Source organism: Nuphar pumila, chromosome 6, assembly GCF_984573655.1.
Source record: "Nuphar pumila chromosome 6, dmNupPumi1.hap1.1, whole genome shotgun sequence".
NCBI lineage: Eukaryota > Viridiplantae > Streptophyta > Magnoliopsida > Nymphaeales > Nymphaeaceae > Nuphar > Nuphar pumila.
In genome coordinates, this window is record NC_143254.1 from 30,222,517 (window position 1) to 30,246,305 (window position 23,789).

Consider the following 23,789-nt stretch of genomic DNA (forward strand, 5'->3'; position numbering starts at 1 on the left):
CGTATATCCCTTAGTGGATTTCCTCTCTTATGCTTGTTTCTTTTGTCCGGTGTTGGACATAGTGAATGCATTTGCATTCTTGAAATCTTCCGCATACTTCATTACACAAGTGTCATGGGCTAGAGGAGGTGGAGGGGTCATTAAGAGAGATGGGACTACCAAGCCAAATAAACCAGCTAGCAAAAAAAGAAGCCTGGGATGAAGTGGGTTTTCATAAAACCAGATTTTTAGTCAAACTTGGTTTCATAAAAACTGAGATTTTTTATCACCCAAACATATAGAAAATTCATTTTATCTATTAAAACATGACACCCATGCAGGATTTCGGTTCATCCAAATGGGTCCCTAAGGTTAAAGCTTGGCCACAACTGAGGGCCTAATACTTAACAACTGCTATTGTCATACTAGGCATCATATTTTCAAGTCAAGTCCAGGTGGTTTAATTTCTAAATGGTCAGTAGGAGATTGTTCAGGTATGGTGCTTCCTTTTAAAAGCAGACAGATAGAATATGTGGTTATCATATTACGAAATATGGCAAGTGTATGACATGCTAATCCCTTGCTTTCTTATGTCTCCCAAGTGGCTTAAATTCATAGCAATATGTTTGGTGTGTCTCCCACCAATGCATTTACTGGCTTGGTAATTATAACCATCTGTGCTTTTTCTGTTCTCAAAGTGGGGTGTCTTTCCAGCTGTTATTCATTCCATGCATCTTATGTGCATATCCATTGTTAGTATAAAAAAATTTCATATGAGCAACAACTTCGTCGTTCCAAAACTAATTACATATATGGAACATTATTAGTATCTAAACAAGCCAAAGGCAAAAAATGTGCAATATTTTCTGGTGAATTCAACCTATAAAATCTCCAAGATCATGATGTGAGGTGTGTAACTGTATGAGATCTCCACTAGCCCACATTGGATTATGTTAAACCTCTCTTCATTTTAAAATGGTGGTAGGTGTCATGCCTGACCCAGCTTGCTTACAAAGGAAAGGAAAGAAAGGAAATTTCCAGACTATGTATTCAGTTTGTACTTAGACAAAGGCCAAACTTGCAAGTCAAGAATTTCAATTATGTATATTCCTTGTCTTTGGTTGAATCTGAAACAAAGGATTTACTTAGTATGTAAATTCCCATAATTTGTTTTCTTGTATTAGTCTAGCCTTATACATGCTAAAGAATGAAACTTTTGACTTGATATAATATGTTGAATCAAGGTAATATTGCAAGGCTGCATCTTATGTGTATGCATACATTAAATTGATGTGTTTGGCACTTGCGCCATTACTTGAATATTCACGTGTTTAATTAAAATGGGTATTTCATGAAAGCTTGCATGCAACATGAAACATGTGAATTAAGGCATGCATTGGTAATGAGTGTGTGTATTGAATGGAAGCATGCATTAAACTTGAATACATGTGCACTCATGCATATGCTTATTAATTTTATTATTTTATGCACATTTCAAAAAGGTTTTGCATACATGAGTGTGCATTGGAAAGCATGTAGAAGGAATGCATATTGGCATGTGAATGATGATTTTTGCTTATGAATGCATTGATGATCAAATGGGTTATCTGGGCAGTGTGAGCCTTGAGCATGTATTGCGTTTTATTTTAGTTGTTCTATGCATTGCAAAAATCAAATGAGATATTATTGTTTTTATTGCACTGTTCCATGATACCACGGCCTATGGTCCCGTGAAGAACTTGGCATGCTGATTTGCAAGCTTATGTAACGTAAAAGAGATGAATTAATAACAAGATAAAAGAAAACAAAGAATAGTGTAATTTATGTTTTCTTAATGTCCCTTCTTTAGTGTGGGAATCTTGGATATTGCGGTTTGGAGGAAACTGTGAGGATACAAAAACTCCGTGTGCGTTGTTGTTGCCCTTGAACCCGATATTGAGGTTGTTCTTCTGGTCACGGTATACTAAGAAAAGTGACATTTGTGGATGTTGATGTCCCTAGTGTCCCCGATATTAGATGATGATTTCTAATGTTCTGATGGATGATGTTGTTTTCTGATATCGATTGAGGGCTAACTTTGAAACCCAGTAATAAAATACAAATTGTGTGCTAAGTTACTCTGGGAACCTAACTTGACCTCGGGGATTTTACCCGTTTTGAGTATACGCGGGCAATGATAATAAAAAGTGAAACTTAAATGTGTGTGCATCATAATAGAGACATGCATATAAAAGAAAACTTGATTTAAGATAATAAATTATGCATGCATTGCACTGAAATCATTCATATTTCTGCTATGTATTAGATCATGCATATTTACTTTTTCCCTTAATTGTAATATATTGATGAATGCATGATGTTGTTCCTTAATACATGTTAAATGTCTTTAATGCTTAGATTGTGATATCTGTTGTTATTAAATGTTCCCTCATGCTTAATAAATGTTTCCTATTGCATGAATGGTTATTTAAATTATGAATATGATATATTTATGTTCCTCTAAAATATTGCATGAATCTTATTCATATTTTTTTTACTTATTTGATTCATCAGAGGAACCTGTACGCAGGATTCTTTGGATTCTAACACCCTACTTTTTGTATTTTTCGCAGCCTCAGATGCCTAGTGAGGAGGACTTGCTTCTGAGAAGAGTCACGAGGGGACCACGCGACTACATGAAAAATTCTTTGGACGGCGTGGCTCTTTGCTTTTGTCTTTCCTTTTACTTTCTTTACTTTTAATTAATTATGTCTCAGACTCTTTACATTTGAATAAATGAAGTTTGGTTTGATCATGGTTTGGTATGAAAGATAAGTATAAGATCCCTTGTGGTGGTGGTTGTGTTTCAATGTAAAGGTCTCGGGTCTCTGGGATTGTTTCTGCACTTGTTTAAAAAAAAATTGTACTTTTTAAGGGGTATGAGTTGAGGTCGTTATATATATATATATATATATATATATATATATATATATATATATATATATATATATATATATATATATATAGAGAGAGAGAGAGAGAGAAATTGGTAGCTGCTCAGACGTTAGGTGCGAAATGATACGTGCTAAATGGGTTTTTCTTCCCTTTTGGTGTTTTTTTGCAGTTCTGACCCCATAAATGTGTTGGGCATGGTCGATTTACGAGGAATCCACACCAGGATCATGTGTTTTCGATGAAAAAAATGATATTTGGAGCCTTGAAAATTTACAAAGAATTTGGACCATTGATTTTTTGAACCTTATAAAAACCCACCCATGTGTCGGAATAGAATGCTTCAAGAGTTGATCCCTATAAAATCAAGTACATATATCACATCTGTACGGTCAGAATTTAAAAATAAAATGAAAAAAGGCTGGAAAACCCATTTAGGACGTTCATTTCGCACCTAAATGTGTGAGCAGCTACCAATCAATATATATATATATATATAAAGCATTTACTTTTCTTGTATTTGCTTAGACGGACAATCCATGAGATACTCCAAGATCAATAATCACCAATATTTTGGAAAGCTCTAAATTTTAGGTGTTTGAACCCTTAACACATCCTTCCCCGCCTATCCTCTGCTTTATCCTTCAATTTTCAGGCACAATCAAAACATGGCACATGTGATAATCCTACCAATGAAGCTAAGATGACTTGCTTCCACAATATTTTGCATCCAATGGAATTTGGAGGCTTAATTACCTCCTAGCTCTCTTCCACTAACAAACCATTAGTGATGACCCTCTACCATTTCACCCATAGAGTGATGGGCATAACCATGTTGTGGCCGCAACTAATCCTGTTGTCTGAGACAGATGTTAAGGTCTTGTTGTTTGATAGCTCTTGCACTAGTCCAGTGCGCAACTTCTAAGTATTAGAGACCTATCTTGACAAGCTTTTTGGTACTCAGTGCAGGATTAGCTGTGTTTGGGCTGCACTACCTAAGTTTGACCCATCCCAAACAGTACACAAAGCCAGGAATGCATATGGGTTGAAGATCACATGTACTTCAGCATAAGGAGATCAAATGCATTCAGATCATTAATTACCTACTTATAATGTATGTTTTGAAGTAGGTACAGCGGCTTTTACACCCCTTTTCAGGATCAGATCTGATTTGTATAGAAATAGTTAATCTATGACCTATTGTGTTTTCTCATCTTTACCGTAAACTGGTCCTAGATCTCCGCCACTTTGTCTTCCAATTCTCAGAATGGTCAGAATCGTGTAAACTTATAGCAGGAGAAAAGTCGGATAATTGAACTATCAATTAGCATTGCCGAACTTGCAATAGCAAAAGAATCAGATTTCAGATGGAAACAAAATAAGCCATCATTATCGATTGGATCTTGCATATCCACCTAATCATTAAAGCAAGCAGTTGGCTTGATCTTCTTAGGATCTGATTACTAATCCTTCTTCCTACTTTGCACCAATTTTCATTCCACCAGCCAGCTAGATCTACTATTTTCCTTCCATTTGTAATCTCAACCCACCACAACCCATGAACAAGTATTTAAATCATGCTTGATACCTTCTTTCTGCAGACCTTACAGGAAATTCTCACTTATAAAGAGGTCGGGTACCCTTTTACACACCAAATTCTACAAATGCAGCAGGATAATAGAATCTGTACATGAACGTAGCAGCCCTTCCATGTAACAGAACCAAAGAATGCTCTCTTAATAAAATTTCTCAAGAAACCTACCGTTATTTGTTAACAAGCAGGCAAACCTTGTTGGTGATGTATTTGGCATTCACCATCATAACTCACAATACCAGCCCATGACTTAATGAAAAAGTTAATCCAATTGAACAATGACGCAAATAAGAAAAGTATAAAACTTTCAACATTCACAGCATCTTGCTCATCCATTTTCCTCGCCCCTTTTAATCATCTTCAGTGAATAAAAAAAAAGTCTAGGTGCAGAGAGTTAGTTTTAGAAACAAAAGCATAATTCCACCTAACAATAGATGAATATTGAGTATAAAATTATTATGCAGAGTGTCTTCAAAACATGGCATTACATGCAGTCAACTTATAAAGTCAGATCGTCCTTACCATTTATGAAGAACGTAACAAGAAAAACATGATATGGAATCACGAATCAGAGGATGTACAGGTATAGCCTGATGAAAGAGAAAACTATGGGTTTTTGTTTGAAATAACGTGAACATAAGTAGCAGCATCCATACTGAAGAAACCAGGACAAGAGTTGGACTAAGGACTCAAGGGGCATAGTCAGAGGTGACAGAGAAACATGAAGTAACAAAAGCTAGGCTTCATAAATAGAAGTGGAGATATGGCTTCAAAAGTCAATCATATGGAGTGCCACACTTGATGACAAATGGTGATCTTTATAATTTGTCCTTTCCCACTAGATAGAATTGAATTTAAGCTTAATTATATCAACCTATGGACTAAAATCAAGTAAAGAGCAAAGTTCAATACTGCTAAAAACTGATCCAGATAATGAAAGATACGCCTCATTGCATGATAATTGATAGGGTATACCACTTTCCTTTAAAGTTGAGGGTTGATCAATTCACAAGAAAGCATCAGGTTTTTAATAGTGGCATGCACATGTACATGTACACCACAGAACTTTAGGCCCTTAAATCAGAACACATGACTAACTTATGGGAAGCATGGCATTAGCTCCCTTAAAACTATTCAATACTTTCAGCTAAAAAGAAAGCATTTCAAGATTCAAAATGCATAAATGAAGATGAAACCTTCTTGCGAATATTTGGATTGCTACTCTGAAGCAGCTTTTCCACTTCAGGGGAAAGATCTCGTGCCATTTCAGCAGAACAAATATTCCCAAGTGCACAAAGAGCAAGTCCCACGATATAATGATTCGAATGATTCAGGTCTCTGTGCATCTGTTAAGGGATTTTCAGATGGTTTTGACTAGTTAATATACTCTATTGAACAAAGCACAGTTACTAAACTTTAGCAAGGAACATGGTGATAACATATTAACAGTTGAATATGTTTGTTAAACATGGAATAACAAGGTGCTTTCATGGCTGGATACTGCTTCAAGGAATTCGTAACAAGCATCAAAACTTCCTGCCTTTCATCAAGAAGTAGCATCAAGCCAAGATATCCAATTCGCTTCTCAGGAAAGCCAGCAGATGCAATAACCTTGAGGCATTCCATTTGACCAAAATGTGTAGGGTAGCCAAGCATATGAATAAACATGAGTTTTGCAAGATTTCTATGCTGGTAATCCTGGTCATTTTCACTAATAGCTGCACGAATTGCAGCACATTCTTTTCGCACAACTGCACGCTCTTCAGCTGCTGTTTTGCATGCCCGTATAGCTCGAATCATATCCCTGCAATGTCGGAACACATAGCTATCAAATACAACAGAAACACAATTAATGCATACTTTAAGCACCAGGAACATACTTATCCCACCAATCTCTAACCTTAAAATTTCAACCATCTGATTTCATGCATAAGGTTATGAAATACCCACAAATGGAAAATTGAAAACTAAAAAAATAATAATAAATACACATGTAACACAAAAAAGATCAAATCAAACAGTTAGTTAAAGAAACAAATATCAATAACATCATCTTGTTAGTATAAAACACACAAGCACCTAGACAGCCATGAGCCATACCAATGAAAGCCACAAGGCTGTGTCCAGTTTAAACAAAAAAAAAGATAGAATGAAATAATGAAATGAGCTGCAAAATCTGCAACATTTAGCTTCAGTTGCACTTCATTCAACATATGTATGTCTAGCATAATTGGTCCTTTAGCCTAGACATAGTTGTAGAAGCTTTTCTTTTTTCTAGCTTTTCTGAAAAAAACTAAAGAAGATTTCTTCTAATGTCTGCTAGGACCTCGAAGCCTAACTAGAAGCCTAAGGGTCAGATTGAACTTACCAAACTAGGAAGTGAAAGTGAGAAGTGATATGAAAAGCAGAAGTGAGAAGCAAAGCATTTTAAAAAATTTAGCAAGCAAGAAATCATGTAAGAAGAGCCAAGTGTCTTATGTTGCAAGTTGAGCTTGAGAAGAAAGGAAATGATTGTTGGCCCTTAGGTCAATGTTATCAGTATTGTATTGTATTGTACGATACAATACATTATATCGGTAGGAGAACTGATATGATAATGCATCTATATCGGCAAAATCTCAATTATCGGTCCATATCATGCGATACAACAGTGTATTACGATGTATTGTACAATACACCTGAGTCAGACTTTTTTTTCAAGGCTAGAAAAGTGTGGACTGGCCACTTATGGGGTTCATTTTTAAGCGATATATCATACTGTATTGTACAATACACCTGAGCCAGACCATTTTTTTTCGACACTGGAAAAGTAGCGACCGGACACTTATTGAGGTCATTTTTAAGCCCCCAATGGTCTTTTTTGTAATGAAATATAAAAAGTGCACAAAAAGATGCCACTAAGGGCTTACAAGATTACAAGAATGTGCACAAAGATAACAAGCCTTTTATGGGCCAACACAAACAAGAACATAAGTCACTTATGGGCAAGAACATAAATAAAATAAATAAAATGTATTATTGAAAATGCTTAAGAAAAGCATTAAAACAATATGGGAAAGAACTCATACTTACTGAGGATACAAAGCACAACCCCCAGTTTGACTAGCCGTCCCAATGGCTAGAACAAATATAAAAAAACAAAAATACAAAAAATGCCCCTAATGGGCACTACATATTATATAAGAGAAAATGACCAAAATGCCCCTAATGGGCATAACCTATTACATATACAAGACAGTAAAAATAAATATATATATATATACACATTATATATGTATATATATTGTAATGGAAATACAAGAAGAGTACAAGTGGATGCCTCTTATGGGCATACAAGAACACAAGAATATACACAATCAAGACCACTTATGGGTCAATATTGTTAAAATACTGCAATATATAGGGGTATTTTGGCCTTTTTAAGTATTTGTATTTAGTACAGTCCATTAGGGACTGATATGTATTTTTTTGTCTTTTTATTTTTTGTCTTTTTATTTTTTGTCTTTTTTAATTAATGCACTGTGTGACTGTTGGACTGCCTCCCTCACTACACTCTTGTAAACAATGCTCTTTGAAACATATTGTGGAGGTTTATAAAAATCCTTTTTATTATAGGCTTTTGTGCCATGGTGTTATTGTGAAAGTTCATATTCATTCTCTCTTTTATGAGATTGTGTTTGGTCCATTAGCAACCACGGTTTTTGTTGTGCACTTGTGTAGCCCTTTGTTGGCATTGTATTCGTGCACCATTGATTCATTACATGGTATCAGAGCTTTGCTCTTGAAGAAGTGAAAAGTTATTTCGGGATTATTCTAACCTGTATTGGTGCTCCTCAACTCTTGGTCCTCTTCCAACTCCTCTACTCAAAATTCTTGAAATACATTCTTTGAGAAAGAGACTTTGCCTCTGTCATCTCTTACAAGCTCAATGAAAACAACTACTTAACGTGGGTGACGGCAATGGAGTATCACATCAAAGGTAAAAAGCTATAGGGTTTTGTTAGTGGTACCACTAATGAACCGCAACTAAAATTGACAAGGAGACAAGGAGATCAAGTCAAAGCTTTATCCAATGAAGAAAATGAGAAAGTTTTGCAAGAATATCAAAACAAGTTGAAGGATTGGAAAGCGAGCAATGCTCAAATTCTCTCATTGTTTATGAATACCATGGAGTTCAAAATCGCCACCAACATTATTAAGTTTAAAAAAGCATGAGATGGATGGATTTTTCTAAAGAATATCTTCATCCAAAAAGATATGACTAGGCTACATTATCTTCAAAATAAGGTACGTAATGCAAAACAAGGGGATAAAAGCGTAAGAGATTTTTACAAAGGTACGTAATGCAAAACAAGGGGATAAAAGCGTAAGAGATTTTTACAATATTTTATCTCTTATTTGGGATGAATTAGCCATGTTAGAACCAAAATGAGAAGGTTCGGCTATTGAAACGAGAAGATCTCAAATAAAAAGAGAAAATATTTTTTCTTTTCTTTATGGCCTTCGGCCAGAATTTGAGCAAGTTAGGTCTTCTTTACTTCACAGGACCTCGACTCCTTCTATAAGTGAGACTCTTGCTCAAATTTGCCAAGAGGAAACAAAACTTGAAATGCACAAGTCTAATTATGAGGTTCTTGCCATGGCAAGACCCAGAAATTTTGTAAAAACATATAAACCATCTCACTTTGAGAGAAAATTCAATGGAGAAGGACGTAATGGAGGAGGATACAAAGGCAAAATAATTTGCCATCATTGTAAGGAACCGGGACAAATGAGAATGGATTGTCCTAAATTTAAGAAAGTCGCCGCCTTAAGTGAAGAACCTTAAGAATCAAAGAAAGAGGGCAACTTCAATGATTTGACCATTACCCAAATAGCAGAGGTTGTCTCACAAATTCTTAAAACCACTCCTACATCCGGTGCTGTCATCTCCTCCTCTTCTCCTCCAGGTAAGTCTTCTTGGATTTTGGATTCGAGTGCCTCTTTTCACATGACTCATAATGAGTTTCTATTATCCGATTGCACTAATTCATATTTTTTATGTGTATCAACCACCGATGGTACTTCTTTAAAAGTTAAAAGCATAGGAAAACTCAACAATATCTTAAAAAATTTCTTTGTCCCAAAAGTGAGGGTTATTCCAAAATTGGATTTAAACCTTTTTTTAATATATCAAATTTTCGATTATAGATGTAAAGTATTCTTCTCATCTAAGGCTTGTTTGGTGCAACATCTCCAGTCAAAAAAGCTGATTAGGCAAGGCCATAAAAGAGAAGATATTTACTATATGGATTTCTTGTGTTTACCTAAAAACTCCATTTGTAATAATGTCAAAGACATTAATTTAGATCTTTGGCATAAAAAATTAGGACATCAAAGTATATCCAAATTATCTCATTTTTTATTTTTGGAAAAAATTTGTAAAGATAAAGATTTTGTATGTAAAGATTGTATACTTGAAAAAATGCAAATGACACCTTTTGGACCTAGAACCTCCGTATCTAATGAAATTTTTGAATTAGTGTATTCGGATGTATGGGGTCTCGCTTCCATTATGTCAAAAGGTGGTTACTCATATTATGTTACATTCATAGATGATTTTAGTAGACATACTTGAATATACTTTCTCAAATTCAAATCTGAAGTTTTTTCGTATTTTAAAAACTTTTATAATTTTGTTAAAAATCAATTTGAAACAAATATTAAAGTCTTCCGCTCTGACTCAGAGGGAGAGTTTCTTTCAAATAAATTTCAATTGTATCTAAAAACACATGGAATTGTACACCAAAAATCTTACCCTAGGACCCCTCAACAAAATGGTATTTCTGAAAGAAAGCATCGTCACATTATTAAAACTACTAGGCCCTTACTTCAAAAGAAATTCTAAAAAAAAAATTGACCCGAAGTCGCTTTAACCGTAGTATATCTAATAAATAGAATGCCTTCTCAAACATTAGAAAACAAATCTCCTATTGAAAAACTTTTTAAAATTTTTCCTGGCTTAAAAAAGTTAAGGGTGTTTGGATGTAAATGTTTTGTGTTTCTTGAAAAATGTAACAAACTCTCTCCTAAAGCTATAAAATGTGTCTTTCTTGGATATGCCAAAAATCAAAAAGGCTATCGATGTTATTATCAAACAACTAATAAGCTTTATGTTTCTAGAAATGTTACTTTTCTTGAAAATGAAAATGGATTTGCTTTTGAAAAACCTAAGGAAGAATCTGAGTATGTTTTCTTATCTATGTCACATGGGTACGGGTGCGGCACTTTCAAAAAACTTGGGTGCGGGGATGCGGCAATATATATATATATATATATATATAATTTGTGCAGGGGAGGGGTTGAGCCCCCTCCCTGCGCTCCCTATTCGCAGGGGAGGAGCTGAGCCCCCTCCCTGCGCTCCCTATTCGCAGGGGAGGAGCTGAGCCCCCTCCCTGTCCTCCCTCTTTGTGCAGGGGAGGGATCGAGCCCCCTCCCTGCGCCCTCTTTGTGCAGGGGAGGGGTCGAGCCCCTCCCTGCTCTCTGTGTGCAGAGGAGGGGGCCCAGCCCCCTCCCTGCCCTCCCTCTTTGTAAAGGGGAGGGGTCGAGCCCCCTCCCTGCACTCTCTGTTGGCAAGGGAGGCGCCGAGCCCCCTCCCTACACCCTCTTTGTGCAGGGGCGGGGTCGAAGAGGAGAGGAGGAGAGCAGAGGGAGTCGAAGAGGAGAGAGCGTACCTAAGGAGGAGAGTAGAGGCGGAGCGGTCGGCGGCGGCGGTGGGGTCCGACGAAGGCTTCAGGAGGAGAGGAAGGAAGGATTAGGGCAAAAAAAATTTGCCCTAATCCTCCCTCAGCAGCATATTTCATCAGGCTTAAAAAAAATTTAAAGTCTAAAAATTAGACACAAATGACCCTGGGTGCATTGACCGCACCCAGGGTCGAGTTGACCGCACCGGGTTTGTCGACGCGGGTGCGGCACCTGGTTTGTCGAGTCCCTGTGACAGTTTCTTATTTGATTTGTTACCTAAATCAAATAATGAAATTATTGATAATGACATTGGTAATTTCGAGTCTATTAATGACTCAAGTCAAGAAAGAGAATCATCTTATAAACTCCTACAATACTCTTGACGAGATAATTGGGAGCATTCATGTGTACTTGAATGATATAATCAATCAATAAATGTTGAAGAAACTAGTGTTAGAAGATCTGAAGGAATGCATAGGCCTCCAAATAGATTTGTTTCTTATGAATCTTTTTCTCCTAACTATAGGACTTATCTTCTAGCCATTCATTCATATCATGAACCCTCTAACTACAACGAAGCTAAAAACATAAAAGAATGGGTTGAAGCTATGAAAATAAAATTAAATGCCTTACATAAAGCTTATACTTGGGCAATTCTACGTCTCTCCAAAGGAAAGAAAACAATAGGGTGTAGATGGGTTTTTAAAATCAAAACAAAAAGTGATGGGTCCCTAAAAAGATATAAAGTAAGATTAGTTGTAAAAGGATATTCTCAAGAATATAAAATAGATTATGAAAAAACTTTTTCCCCTAGCTCGTATGACCACAGTTAGGGCTCTAGTTGCAGTGGCATCCATTAGAAAATGGCTTATATACCAGTTAGATGTTAAGAATACATTCTTAAATGGAAATTTAAATGAAGTGTACATGGATCCTCCCCCAGGCTTGACTATTAAAAATGGTATGGTTCATCTTTAAAAAGTTTTATATGGACTTAAACAAAACCCTAAAGCATGGTACTATCTGTTTAGTGGTACTGTGTTGAATCTTAGATTTAGATCTTATTACATTGACACTACTCTTTTTATAAGATCTATAGGTACCACACTTATCATTCTCCTTTTATATGTTGATGATATGATCATCACTGAGAATTATCAAAAGAAAATTGAAGAAATTAAAATTATGCTTAAAAAATCTTTTGATATGACCAACCTTGGTTTTTTGAGATATTTTTTAGGAATTGAAGTAGCCTACTCGTCAAGAAGGTACATTTTGTCTCAAATCAAGTTTGCAGTTGATATTGTTGTGTTCTTGGGAATCACTGACACAAAATATGCCGATACTCCTGAAGTGATAAATGCAAAAATGAGAGCTGAAGACGAAGTGTTATTAGATGATCCAACTCCTTATCTATGTTGTCAAAGGCGCGCCTAGGCGTTGGGCACCACCCAGCTCAACTAGGCGAGCTACCTATTTTATATATGTATTGTTTATATATTGAACAGTTTATACATATTGTTATATATGTATTGTTTATATATATATATATATATATATTGTGTATGTTTTGTTTATCTACTTTATTGATTAATAATTGTTTGTTTTGAAATGTTTAATTAGAACAATGGAAGATGCAAACCCAAAGGTATATAAGGAAGTTTATGACAAGTTGGATACCAAAGAGGGCGAGAAGGATATTTATAGGCTTGCAAAGATGAGAGATAGGAAATCGAAGGATCTGAATATGGTTAGATGTATCAAAGATGAAACACAAAGGGTTTTAGTCAAAGATGAGGAGATTAAGGAGAGATGGAAAGATTATTTTGATAAGCTATTTAATGAAAGTCATGCTCAAGATTTTGGAGACTTGTCAATTCCTTTTAATGAGATGAATTGTGACTTCATGCGCAAGATTCAAAAGAAAGAAATTGTAGAGGCTTTGAAGAAAATGAAATCAAAAAGGGCAGTTGGCCCAGATGGTATACCTATCGAGGCTTGGAAATGCTTGGGAGAGAAAGGTTTAGAATGGTTGACAAATCTTTTTAACAAGATTTGGCGGACAAATAAGATGCCTAATGAGTGGAGAAAGAGTACGTTGGTGCCTCTATATAAGAATAAGGGTGATATACAAGATTGCACAAACTATCGTGGTATAAACTCATGAATCATACTATGAAACTTTAGGAGAGGGTGATTGAGTATAGGTTGAGGAATTTTGTCATGATATCGGAGAATCAATTTGTTTTTATGCCTGGAAGATCAACTATGAAAGCTATACATCTTCTTAGACAACTTATTGAGAGATATAGAGAGAGGAACAAAGATTTGCATATGGTTTTTATTGATTTGGAGAAGGCATACGATAAAGTACCTAGGGATGTTGTCTAGTGGACAATGATGAAGAAAGGTGTTTCTCTCAAGTACATTAGTATAATTAAAGATATGTATGAAGGAGTAGTAACCAATGTCCGTACTTGTAGAGGATGACAACCAATTTTCCTATAACAGTTGGGTTACATCAAGGATCTGCTTAAAGCTCTTTCCTATTTGCTATAGTGATGGATGAGCTTACGATATCAATTCAAGAAAATGTGGCGTGGTGTATGTTGTTTGCTGATGATATTGTTTTGATTGATGAGTCTAGAGTTGGGGTTAATGCTAAGTTAGAATTATGGAGACAGACATTGGAAGCAAGAGGTTTTAAGTTGAGTAAGAGTAAGACAGAATATATGGAATGTCGGTTTAGTAAGCAACGAAGTAGTGATGTGAGTGTAACGAAGCTTGGTGAGCAAGAAATGTCGGTGGATGATTGTTTCAAATATTTGGGATCTATAATTCAAAAGTATGGAGAAATTGATGGAGATGTAAATCATAGGATAAGGGTTGGGTGGATGAAATGGAAAAGTGCAACTAGAGTGTTGTGCGATCGTAGAATGCCATTGGGGTTGAAGGGAAAGTTTTATAGGACGACTATTAGGCCCACTTTACTATATGGTACGGAATGTTGGGCTGCCAAGAGACATCATATTCAAAAAATGAGTGTAGTTGAGATGCATATGCTTAGATGGATGTGTGAAAATACAATAAAAGATAAGATTCGGAATGAGGAGATACGTAAGAAGGTAGGCGTTGCACCTATTGAAAATAAGATGAGAAAGAATCGTTTATGGTGGTTTGGACATATTCGGCGAAGGCCTAATGGTGCTCCAGTTAGAAGGATGGAGAAATGGGAAAATATATTAGTTAAAAGAGGTCGGGGTAGGCCTAGGAAGACTTGGATGGAGATGATAGGAAAAGATGTGAATGCTTTGAACCTCACCGAGGACATGGCATTGGATAGAAATGATTGGAGGAGAAGGATTTATGTGGAAGACCCAGAATGATTTTCTTTGTTGGTTCATATCGCCGACCCCAATTGTTTTGGGATGAAGGCGTAGTTGTTGTTGTTGTTGTTGTTGTTGTTGTTGTTGTTGTTGTTGTTGTAATGGAAGATACAAACCCAAGTTCTTCAACTGATTGTGGATTGGCTCCTCTAAATGCAAGTGCAAGTGGTTCTTGTTCCAACCCTAGCACAGAATCTTTAACAAAAAGGAAAATCAGAAACTCTGGGGATCTGACATGGAATTGGGCATTTTGCAAGGATGAGGAAAATTTGAATTCAGTGACATGTGATATGTGCAAAAATAAATATAACGGCGAAATCTACAAAATTGTTTGTTCTTAATTTTTTTTGCCTGCCTAGGCCCCGCCTAGTCGCCCGCCTAGGCCTTTTCGAAGGTTCACCGACTAGCCTCACCTAGCGCTTTCGACAACATAGCTCCTTATAGACAACTTATTAGATCATTAATGTATATATCCATTATCAGGCCAGACATTGTGCATGTTGTACACACTGCAAGTCAATTTCAACATGCGACCACATCGGTTCACATGAGTGCAGTATTAAGAATAGTTTGATACATCAAGAAAACTATATCTAAAAGGTTATTCTTATTATCTTCATTATCTTTAAATATTATTGCTTATATTGATTCTGACTGGGGAGGTAATCCCAATAATCGTCATTCAACTACAAGAATTTGTGTGTTTGTAGGTGATTCTCTCATCACTTGGCGATGCAAAAAGCAACAGAAAGTGTTTTTATCTTCCACAAAAGATGAGTAATATTTAAAGATAATGAAGATGATAAGAATAACCTTTTAGATATAGTTCTCTTGATGTATCAAACTATTCTTAAGGGTGATGGTTATAACAACCACCGAGGTCGTATGGATGAGAGCACTACTTTCAGATATGGGTGTTGATGTGTGAGAACCTTCAAAACTATGTTGCGATAACAAAATTATCATATATATAGCCATTAGTATTTTAGTCTTTTTAAGTATTTGTATTTAGTACAGTCCATTAGGGAATGACATGTATTTTTTTGTCTTTTATAATTAATGCACCGTGTGACTGTTGGGTGGCACTCCAACTAATCGTTGGACTGCTCCCAACGATCATAAATATAACCGTTGAAACACTCCAAATGAGGCTCTATAAATAGAGCCTCACTACACTCTTGTAAACAATGCTCTTTGAAGCATACTGTGGAGGTTTATAAAAATCCTTTTTATTTATAGGCTTTTATGCCTTGGTGTTATTGTGAAAGTTCATATTCATTCTCTCTTTTATGAGATTGTGTCAGGTCCATTAGAGACCATGGTTTTTGTTGTGCACTTGTGTAGCCCTTTGTTAGCATTGTATTCGTGCACCATTGATTCATTACAAATACAACCACAGAAGCCACTTAGGAGCTAAAACACAAGTAAAAAATATAAAAATATTATTAATAGAATTCTTGTGAACAAGCTTAACATACAAGAGGGGTTAAACCCTCTATTTATACACAAAAAGAAGCAAAGAAGAGCCATTGGGAAGTGCTCCCAACAACTAGAAATATAGTTGTTGGGAGCACTCCCAATAGCTCTATTCCAAGGGCATTATAAGGACTATAATGTCCTTGAGAAAAAGAATAAAATATATTAAAAAAGAAAACCCCAAAGTGCCCTCTAGGAACACCACTAATTACATAATATGTAATATCCAAAATACCCCTAATGGGTTTCACTTATTATATATATATATATATATATATATATATATATATATATATATATATATATATATATATATATATATATATATATATATATATCTATATATATATATATATATACTTTAACATTTAACACCCCCCTCAAACTTACAGTGCTGTAAGTTTGAAATTACAAAAAAAGAAACCCATTACATAAAATGCCTCCATAGACTTCATCAAGTTTTTCCATTTGATGCTTCTTTTGAGGGTGCTCAATCATATGCTCCATTAACACAGAGGATCTTCAATATCATCAATTCTTGAAAACCTAGAAATAGAGCTAACAAAACAATCCAACTATGCACATATATATCATAAGAAAATTTCAAAAGCTAACTATATTAGTTATATATTATGGAGAAAGGATGGCCAAGCGCACAAACATACAATATATAAAAAAGATTTAATAAGTCAATTTAACATTTTTCAAAATTATTTAAAGAATTAATTTTGAAAAATCATTAATTTCAAACACAATAGTCATTAATCACTTTAATCATTCATGAAAATCATGCATACATATATCTATCACAAAAAGAACAGTAATGTATAATAGGCATTTATTTTCAGCATTATCAATACCATGAAGAAATAACATACAAAGGAGTATAAATAACAAATCATTTTTTACATAGCGGAAGATAAGAAATGATTTCAATCACTCGATAAAGATTTAAGAAAAGTCAAATACACATAGATCAATTTCATTATTACATTTTAGAAGCAATATTAACCATACAACTAATGCATGTATGAATGAATCATGCAATAATTTAGAATCAATGAAAAAATTACTTATGGATTCATTTTAAGAAATTCTTTCAAGAGATAACAATAAAAATCTTTCAAGAACACATGCTTAGAAAACCAACTAATGAAACAAACAATATATCAAAGAAATGCCACAAAGGCTACAATGAGATATAATACAATAGTGGTCACTTATGGACCAAGCAAAAACCCACAATGAAAATACACACCAACTCATAAGGTAAAAATAATATATCATTCATTAACAAATGCTTAGATAGCATTAATTAAACTTATGCAAAACACGCAAAATAATCAATTATTTGACATATTTAAAATATTCCTTGATCATGCAACTAATGCATATTTAATACAAAATGCATGAAAATATTTCAATAACCATTTTTTATAAGAGCAAATGAGTTTAGAAAAATTACGAAGAGATTTCAAAATCTCATATAACACAAAGAATGATTTTAGCAAATCTTAACACTAGTTTGACCACCACAAGCAATCACCTCACTAGACCTCCAAACCTAAAAAACACGTGTATCAGCTACTAGAACAAGAGCATAACCATAATCTCACTAAAGGGCTAAAAAATACACAAAAAGTGTGAATAACAAGTAACATCTCTTGCATACATATAATGACACTTAAAAACAAGTGTGTCAACGACTACATCAAGAGTACAATGGGTGCATATAACTCACCACATTGAAGAACAATATCTCTTGTCTACATAAAATGACACTTAAAACAAGTGTATCAGTGACTAGAACAAGAGTAAAATCTCAATGCCACTTATGGGCTAAACAAACACAAAGTGTGAATAAACATCTCTTCTCTACATATACTGCAATAGTTTGGGGTTACTTGAAAATACTGTGATATTTTGCCAATATCATTGGCCTAGCTGAAAATGTTGATAATATGGGTGACAGTGATCTAACGTGTAGGAATCACGTGATCAACTTGAATTGCCATATCATAATGACATTGTTTTCCCATGAGAAAATACCATTTGTTCATATCATATAATTGCTAGTCCATGCCTCCGAATACATAAATAATAAGATAATAAGGTGTTTTCCTTTTCTAAGGTTCACTGGAAATGCACAATTGGAATTGTTCAACACAAAAAGTATAAGATCTATGTCTAATTTATCTGCAATTAAAACCTGGGGTCAACTGCACCAACTCAACGAACTCTCAACTCCTAATCATCTCCGCTTATAAAATAATGGATCATCCGCAATTGATTCCTGCTCCACATAAAAATCACTAGCAAGGGACTTCTTTTTGTTTTCTGATAGCGAAGCATGGAACAGACTCCGTTGGGATTGATCCTGAAGTAGGAACCCCGTTGGTTAAGATAGTCTGACTCCGTAGATCCAGCTACCGCACTACGCCGAACGAATCGTTGGCTTTGTAACAGTGTTTACAAACCTCATTCTGAAGCTCAAATGCTAAATCACACAACTCAGGTGCCGACGCATCAAAACACAATTCAGGAGAAAAATCGCATCTAGCTCTGAGGCACAACCCAGAACTTAAACCTGAGTCTCAACTATCCTAATTTTCCCCCGTCACAGAATCAACAAAAACACAATCTCACAGGGTTTTCGACCGGAATTGGATCGAGCCGCGACGTGGAAAATGAAACCAGCCATCCCATCAAGCCACTTCAACAGCTAACGCAATGAACAAACTGAATCTCATAGAATCAGTAACCGCATAAAAGAAAGAAGAGGAAAGCGAACGGATCCCATCATGGCTTCGATCTTAGAATTAAGGGTGAAAGGGAAAAAAATAACAGGAGAAATACCGCAATCGGGTGCCTGAAGAGAACGGATTCATGATGGATCCCACCGTTGGAAATCCTCCTCCTCTTGTTCGTCTTCTGGGTTCTGGTTGCGACTGCTCGGGGCGGTCGTTCTGGTCCTCCTCCGGGCGATCGGACGGAGATCTGGCGACGGCGACCCAAACGATCTTCTCTGTCTGCGTCTGATCTGAACACCAAATTCACAAACCGAGGACGCCAAGGGCTGAGATCTTCTTCACAGTATTAAGAGAGAGAGAGAGAGAGAGAGAGAATTCAAAGTTGGGAAAAAGAGATCCAATGAAGAGAATTCGAGATTTTGATGGGAGGAAAACAGGAATTTTTACAGTCTCTCTATCTCTCTTCTCCCCCAGAGGAGGAGGGGTGTGGGAATTTTGCTTCCCTGGAAAAAAAATTAAAAAAACAAAGCGCATTGTTTGGTAAAGAACGATGTTGTCAGTATCGGAATCGGACCTGTATCGTTTGGCCAACGAATCTGGTGAATCGGCCATACCGAATCTCAAGTGAATCGCTCTTAATCAGCCAAGAATTTTTTTTAAAAAAATTACGTATCAATCAGAACGTAACACGTGTTAAATCCATTAAAATAATATTAAATTTTAATTTTAAGTTATTTTTTACATTTATTTTAAAATAGCTGATTCCGGTTAGTACCGTATGGTTTTTCTGACGATATGATACTTATCGGCCGATTCAGGTGGATAAGCAGCGATACAGACAACGCAGTATTTTGAGTAAATAAGCAGGTGTAACGGGTTGGTTATGGTGGATATCCAATCCAAATCTGATATATCATTTCCGCATTTGGATCTTCAAGTAAGATAAATGGTTCAAATTTGGATCAGATGTGGCCAATGCCATATTCGACTAATCGCTTGTTGGCTAAACGGGTTCGAATATGGTCAGTGTTAATAAAGAAACAGGTCTTTTATAGATATACTAAAAATAATTATAGATATGTATGTAGGGACAGTGATGCACCCGATGATCCGAAATCGGATCCAAGCAAGATGGTCAATAAGAAGAAAAGGAACAAAGAATGATAGGATTGAGATTCAGGATCCAGTTAAATCCATAGTCAGTTTTAAGATTTGTGTTTTATTTCTGGATTTGATTTGGTATTCGGATTTTATCCAAAATTCAACGTAGGGTTAGGGCTATAAATATTATCATAAGGTTTTGATAGATAATTGGTTGATTGGGGCCTTGCTTAATTTTTTTAATCTTACTAGTTAAGTTTGATTCTTATTTCTATTGTTTTGTTACTTTCCTGCTTTAATTTTTTTTAAAGGTAAGTTGGGGTTAGGCATAGGGGTGTCAACGGGTCGGTTTAACCCAGACCCGACTCATACAAAACCCTATAGGTATGGTGATAAATAAGAAGAACCAGGTCTGGACTTGAAGGTTCGTTTAATACATGGAGTGAAATTTTAAATCAAACTCTGGCCCCACCCGAGTCCAATTAAGACCTGCAATTTTTCAATGCAAAAATGATAAAAATATTATTTTACTGGATCTGGTTCATGTTGTTCTTTTCGGGTCTGAGTATGGTTTCTCTTATGGTAGCTCCGAGGGTCCAGACCAAAAAATCAAGGTCAGATCTGGTTCCGCCTAAGTCCTAACCAAACCCGACCCATTGACACCCCTAGTTAGGCAGACCCCTGCCAGTTATACAACTATACCATTGGGTTTTGAACCTGCAACGTCCCAACAAGGTGACGTGCACTGGCTGCTCCTGGCAAACAAACGAAGCCCCGTTGATATTCCTGCTTTACTTTTATTTTTAAGCGAACTAGCTTTACTTTTATTTTTAAGCGAACTAGCATTTTTTGCAATATACATAAGTTGGTATTTGGGTGTCAATGGGTCGGGTTTGATTTGGACTCAGGTGGAACTAGACTAAAACCAGATTTGAGATTATGGTACTAGGTTTGGACCTGGGTTCTAATCGGACCCACCATAAGAGAAATCATGCCCGGATCCTATAAGGGATGTATGAACCAAACCCAGACCATACCCAGTAAAATAATATATTTTATCTTTTTATATTGAAAAATTGTGAATCTTAATTGGGACTCGGATCGGGCCTGGGTCTGTAAAAAAATCACAAACCATACCCGACTCCATGTATTAATCGGACCCTTTTGTCATCCGAATTCCAATTGGGTTTTCTTATTTATCACCAACCCCTGATAGGGTTTGGTATGGGTTGGGTAATTAATTGACACCACTAGTTGTTATTATAACAGGTTCATCATCGCATTGATTCATTCGTATGAACGATTCGAAGGGTGGTCCTATTGGCATCGATCACCCAATGATCAGCCTGAGGCGCACACTTTATAAGTGACAAGCTTGGCCACTGACCAATGATGTCGCGTGGCCATTGGATTATTCATCGCAATCACCTATTGCTGCCACCAGGCATTTGAATGCTCAACCATCTTTTGCGAGAGGGTGTTGTGTGTTTTCCCCGAAACACAAATTTGCGTGTTCCTGTGTGTATAGAGGAATATCTTGGGACCCACGATAATTCATATGTCAATGTTGCCCACGATGGCTTTATAATAAAATAACATATAAAAAAGACAGATATGCTTTTAATGGAAATGTTCTCCCGTAAGATAGATATGCGTTGGATGAAAATGTCCTCCCGCTCCCCGTATATAGATTTGCATGTTCCACCTTTGTTTTTAGCTTGTGCTACAACACATGATCGCATTCTCGTTCATGCCTTGTATTAGATAGAAAACTTTTTCTAGTTCGTTCCTACCTAGTGGAGATAACTATAAATCGAACAATTGGTTCGATCATTGGTGGGTGTCAAAGGGGGATTTGTCGGCCATCTCTTTTTACAGTCTTCTCTTCTTCTTCATTTTCGTTAGGCAGTATGAAAAAAAGCAATGAAGCACACACATTCCAACAAGTGCCATTAAAGCGTCGTGAGTACCTTTTCATGTCATCATGCCATTGTTGAAGAACGTATGTCGTCGTGAATGTCATTAAGGCGTTGTTTTGTTATTCCATGTAGATTTTATCGTTTCAACGGTTGAAAACTTGAAGACATTTGTAAGACGCTGGGACCTATTGACAAGAATGCTTGGTTAGAGATGCGAGAAAGGGCCTCTACCCCATCTGGTATCGTTCATTCACTCATTATATGCAATGTAACACAAATTGCGGTTGTAGTAACATGTATATCGATTTGTGAGATATTGTTTCGTTTGTAATATATTATGCTGAATTGTTGTATATCGATTTGTAAGATATTATGTGTTTTCTGATGTTGATTTGTGAAATATTGTTTTGTTTGTTGATATCGATTTGTAATATTATACTGAATTGTCGTATATCGATTTGTAAGCTATTATGTGTTTTATAATGACGATTTATGAGATATTGTTTTGCTTATTAATATCGATTTGTAATATATTATGCTGAATTGTCGTATATCGATTTGTAAGATATTATGTGTTTTTTATTGTTGATTTGTGAGATATTATTTTGTTTGTTAATATCGATTTCTAATATATTCTGCTGAATTGTCATATATCGATTTGTAAGATATTATTATTTTCTATTGTCGATTTGTGAGATATTGTTTTGTTTTTTTAATATCGATTTGTAATATATTATGTTGAATTATCGTATATCGATTTGTAATATATTATGTTGAATTGTCGTATATCGATTTGTAAGATATTATGTGTTTTCGAGTATCAATTTGTAAGCTATTATGTTTAACTAATCAGTAGTCATTGTTATATGCATCTTGAATAAATCATAGTAAATGTATGCGTTGGCTAACGCAAATTGATATTTTGAATATGACAGTGTTGAGCATTTCAGTTAGTTAGAATGAAAATGATGTATCTCAATCATTGGGAAGTCATGGAGCAACGGACATTCGTACTATCGACGCACCTGAAGAATTGAATATGTGCACTAATGATGCACAAGATAAGAAGGGTGCAAGCATTGGATTCACTCTTGACTTGAATATTCCAGCAGACGAAATGCAAGTCGATAATGAGGTAGACAATCATGACAGTGTACTTGACAAAGGTGCAGGCACCTCAAGTCTACATGATAGTACACTTAACTCTATTCCCGTAGAGGGAATGCAGTTTAATAATGAGGAAGGTGCATACAAATTTTACAATAATTATGCCTTAAAATTTGGCTTCAGTGTTAGACGGTATTCTTGGGCAAAAAATGCACAGGGTGTCGTGGTGAGAAAGGCATATGTTTGTTCTAAGCAAGGTTGGAAGAAGTCAAGTGAAAATCTAACAAGGAGCAAGCCAGATTCAAGATGCGGTTGTCCAGCGAGAATAGTGTTAATAAGACTTTCGAATGGGAAATGTGTAGTTTGTACTTTAATCAATGATCATAACCATAAATTAGTCGCTTCATTTATGACTCATATGTTAAGGTCATATCGTAAAGTAACTGAAGCGCATGCTGTAATTGCTGAAATAATTGATACCGTCGGCATTGCACCAAGAAAGACATACAATTTTTGCGCGCACTTAGATGGTGGTCGCGAGAATGTACCATTCACACCTGTGGATCTAACAAACCACTTGAGAAGGAAGAGGTCAGAAAACATGAAGAATGGAGGAATATGTTCTTTGATTGATTACCTGCAAAAAAAAATCAAACATTGACCTTAGTTTCTTTAGTGCAATGCAACTGGATGAATATGGGTATGCTGTGAATATGTTTTGGGCAGATTCAAAGTCAATAGTGGATTATAAATGCTTCAATGATATGTTTGTTTTTTATTTGACTGTGAAGATTAATATAGAACCATAACCATTTACGCAGTT

The 23,789-nt window shown here is 35.7% G+C and overlaps 1 protein-coding gene across 1 annotated transcript in view; it reads right to left on the reverse strand.

Moving 5' to 3' along the window:
- The window catches only part of LOC149834530 (AP-1 complex subunit gamma-2-like), a 92,639-nt gene extending 73,272 nt beyond the window's left edge, over positions 1-19,367 (reverse strand). The window contains exons 1-3 of the mRNA XM_090011466.1: positions 18,946-19,367; positions 6,006-6,308; positions 5,701-5,842 (exon numbers count right to left, since the gene is read on the reverse strand). Coding sequence (XP_089867592.1) covers positions 5,701-5,842; positions 6,006-6,308; positions 18,946-18,977 — 477 coding nt within the window. The 5' untranslated portion in view covers positions 18,978-19,367. The remainder of the gene's footprint in view (positions 1-5,700; positions 5,843-6,005; positions 6,309-18,945) is intronic.
- Between the last annotated feature and the right edge of the window lie 4,422 nt (positions 19,368-23,789).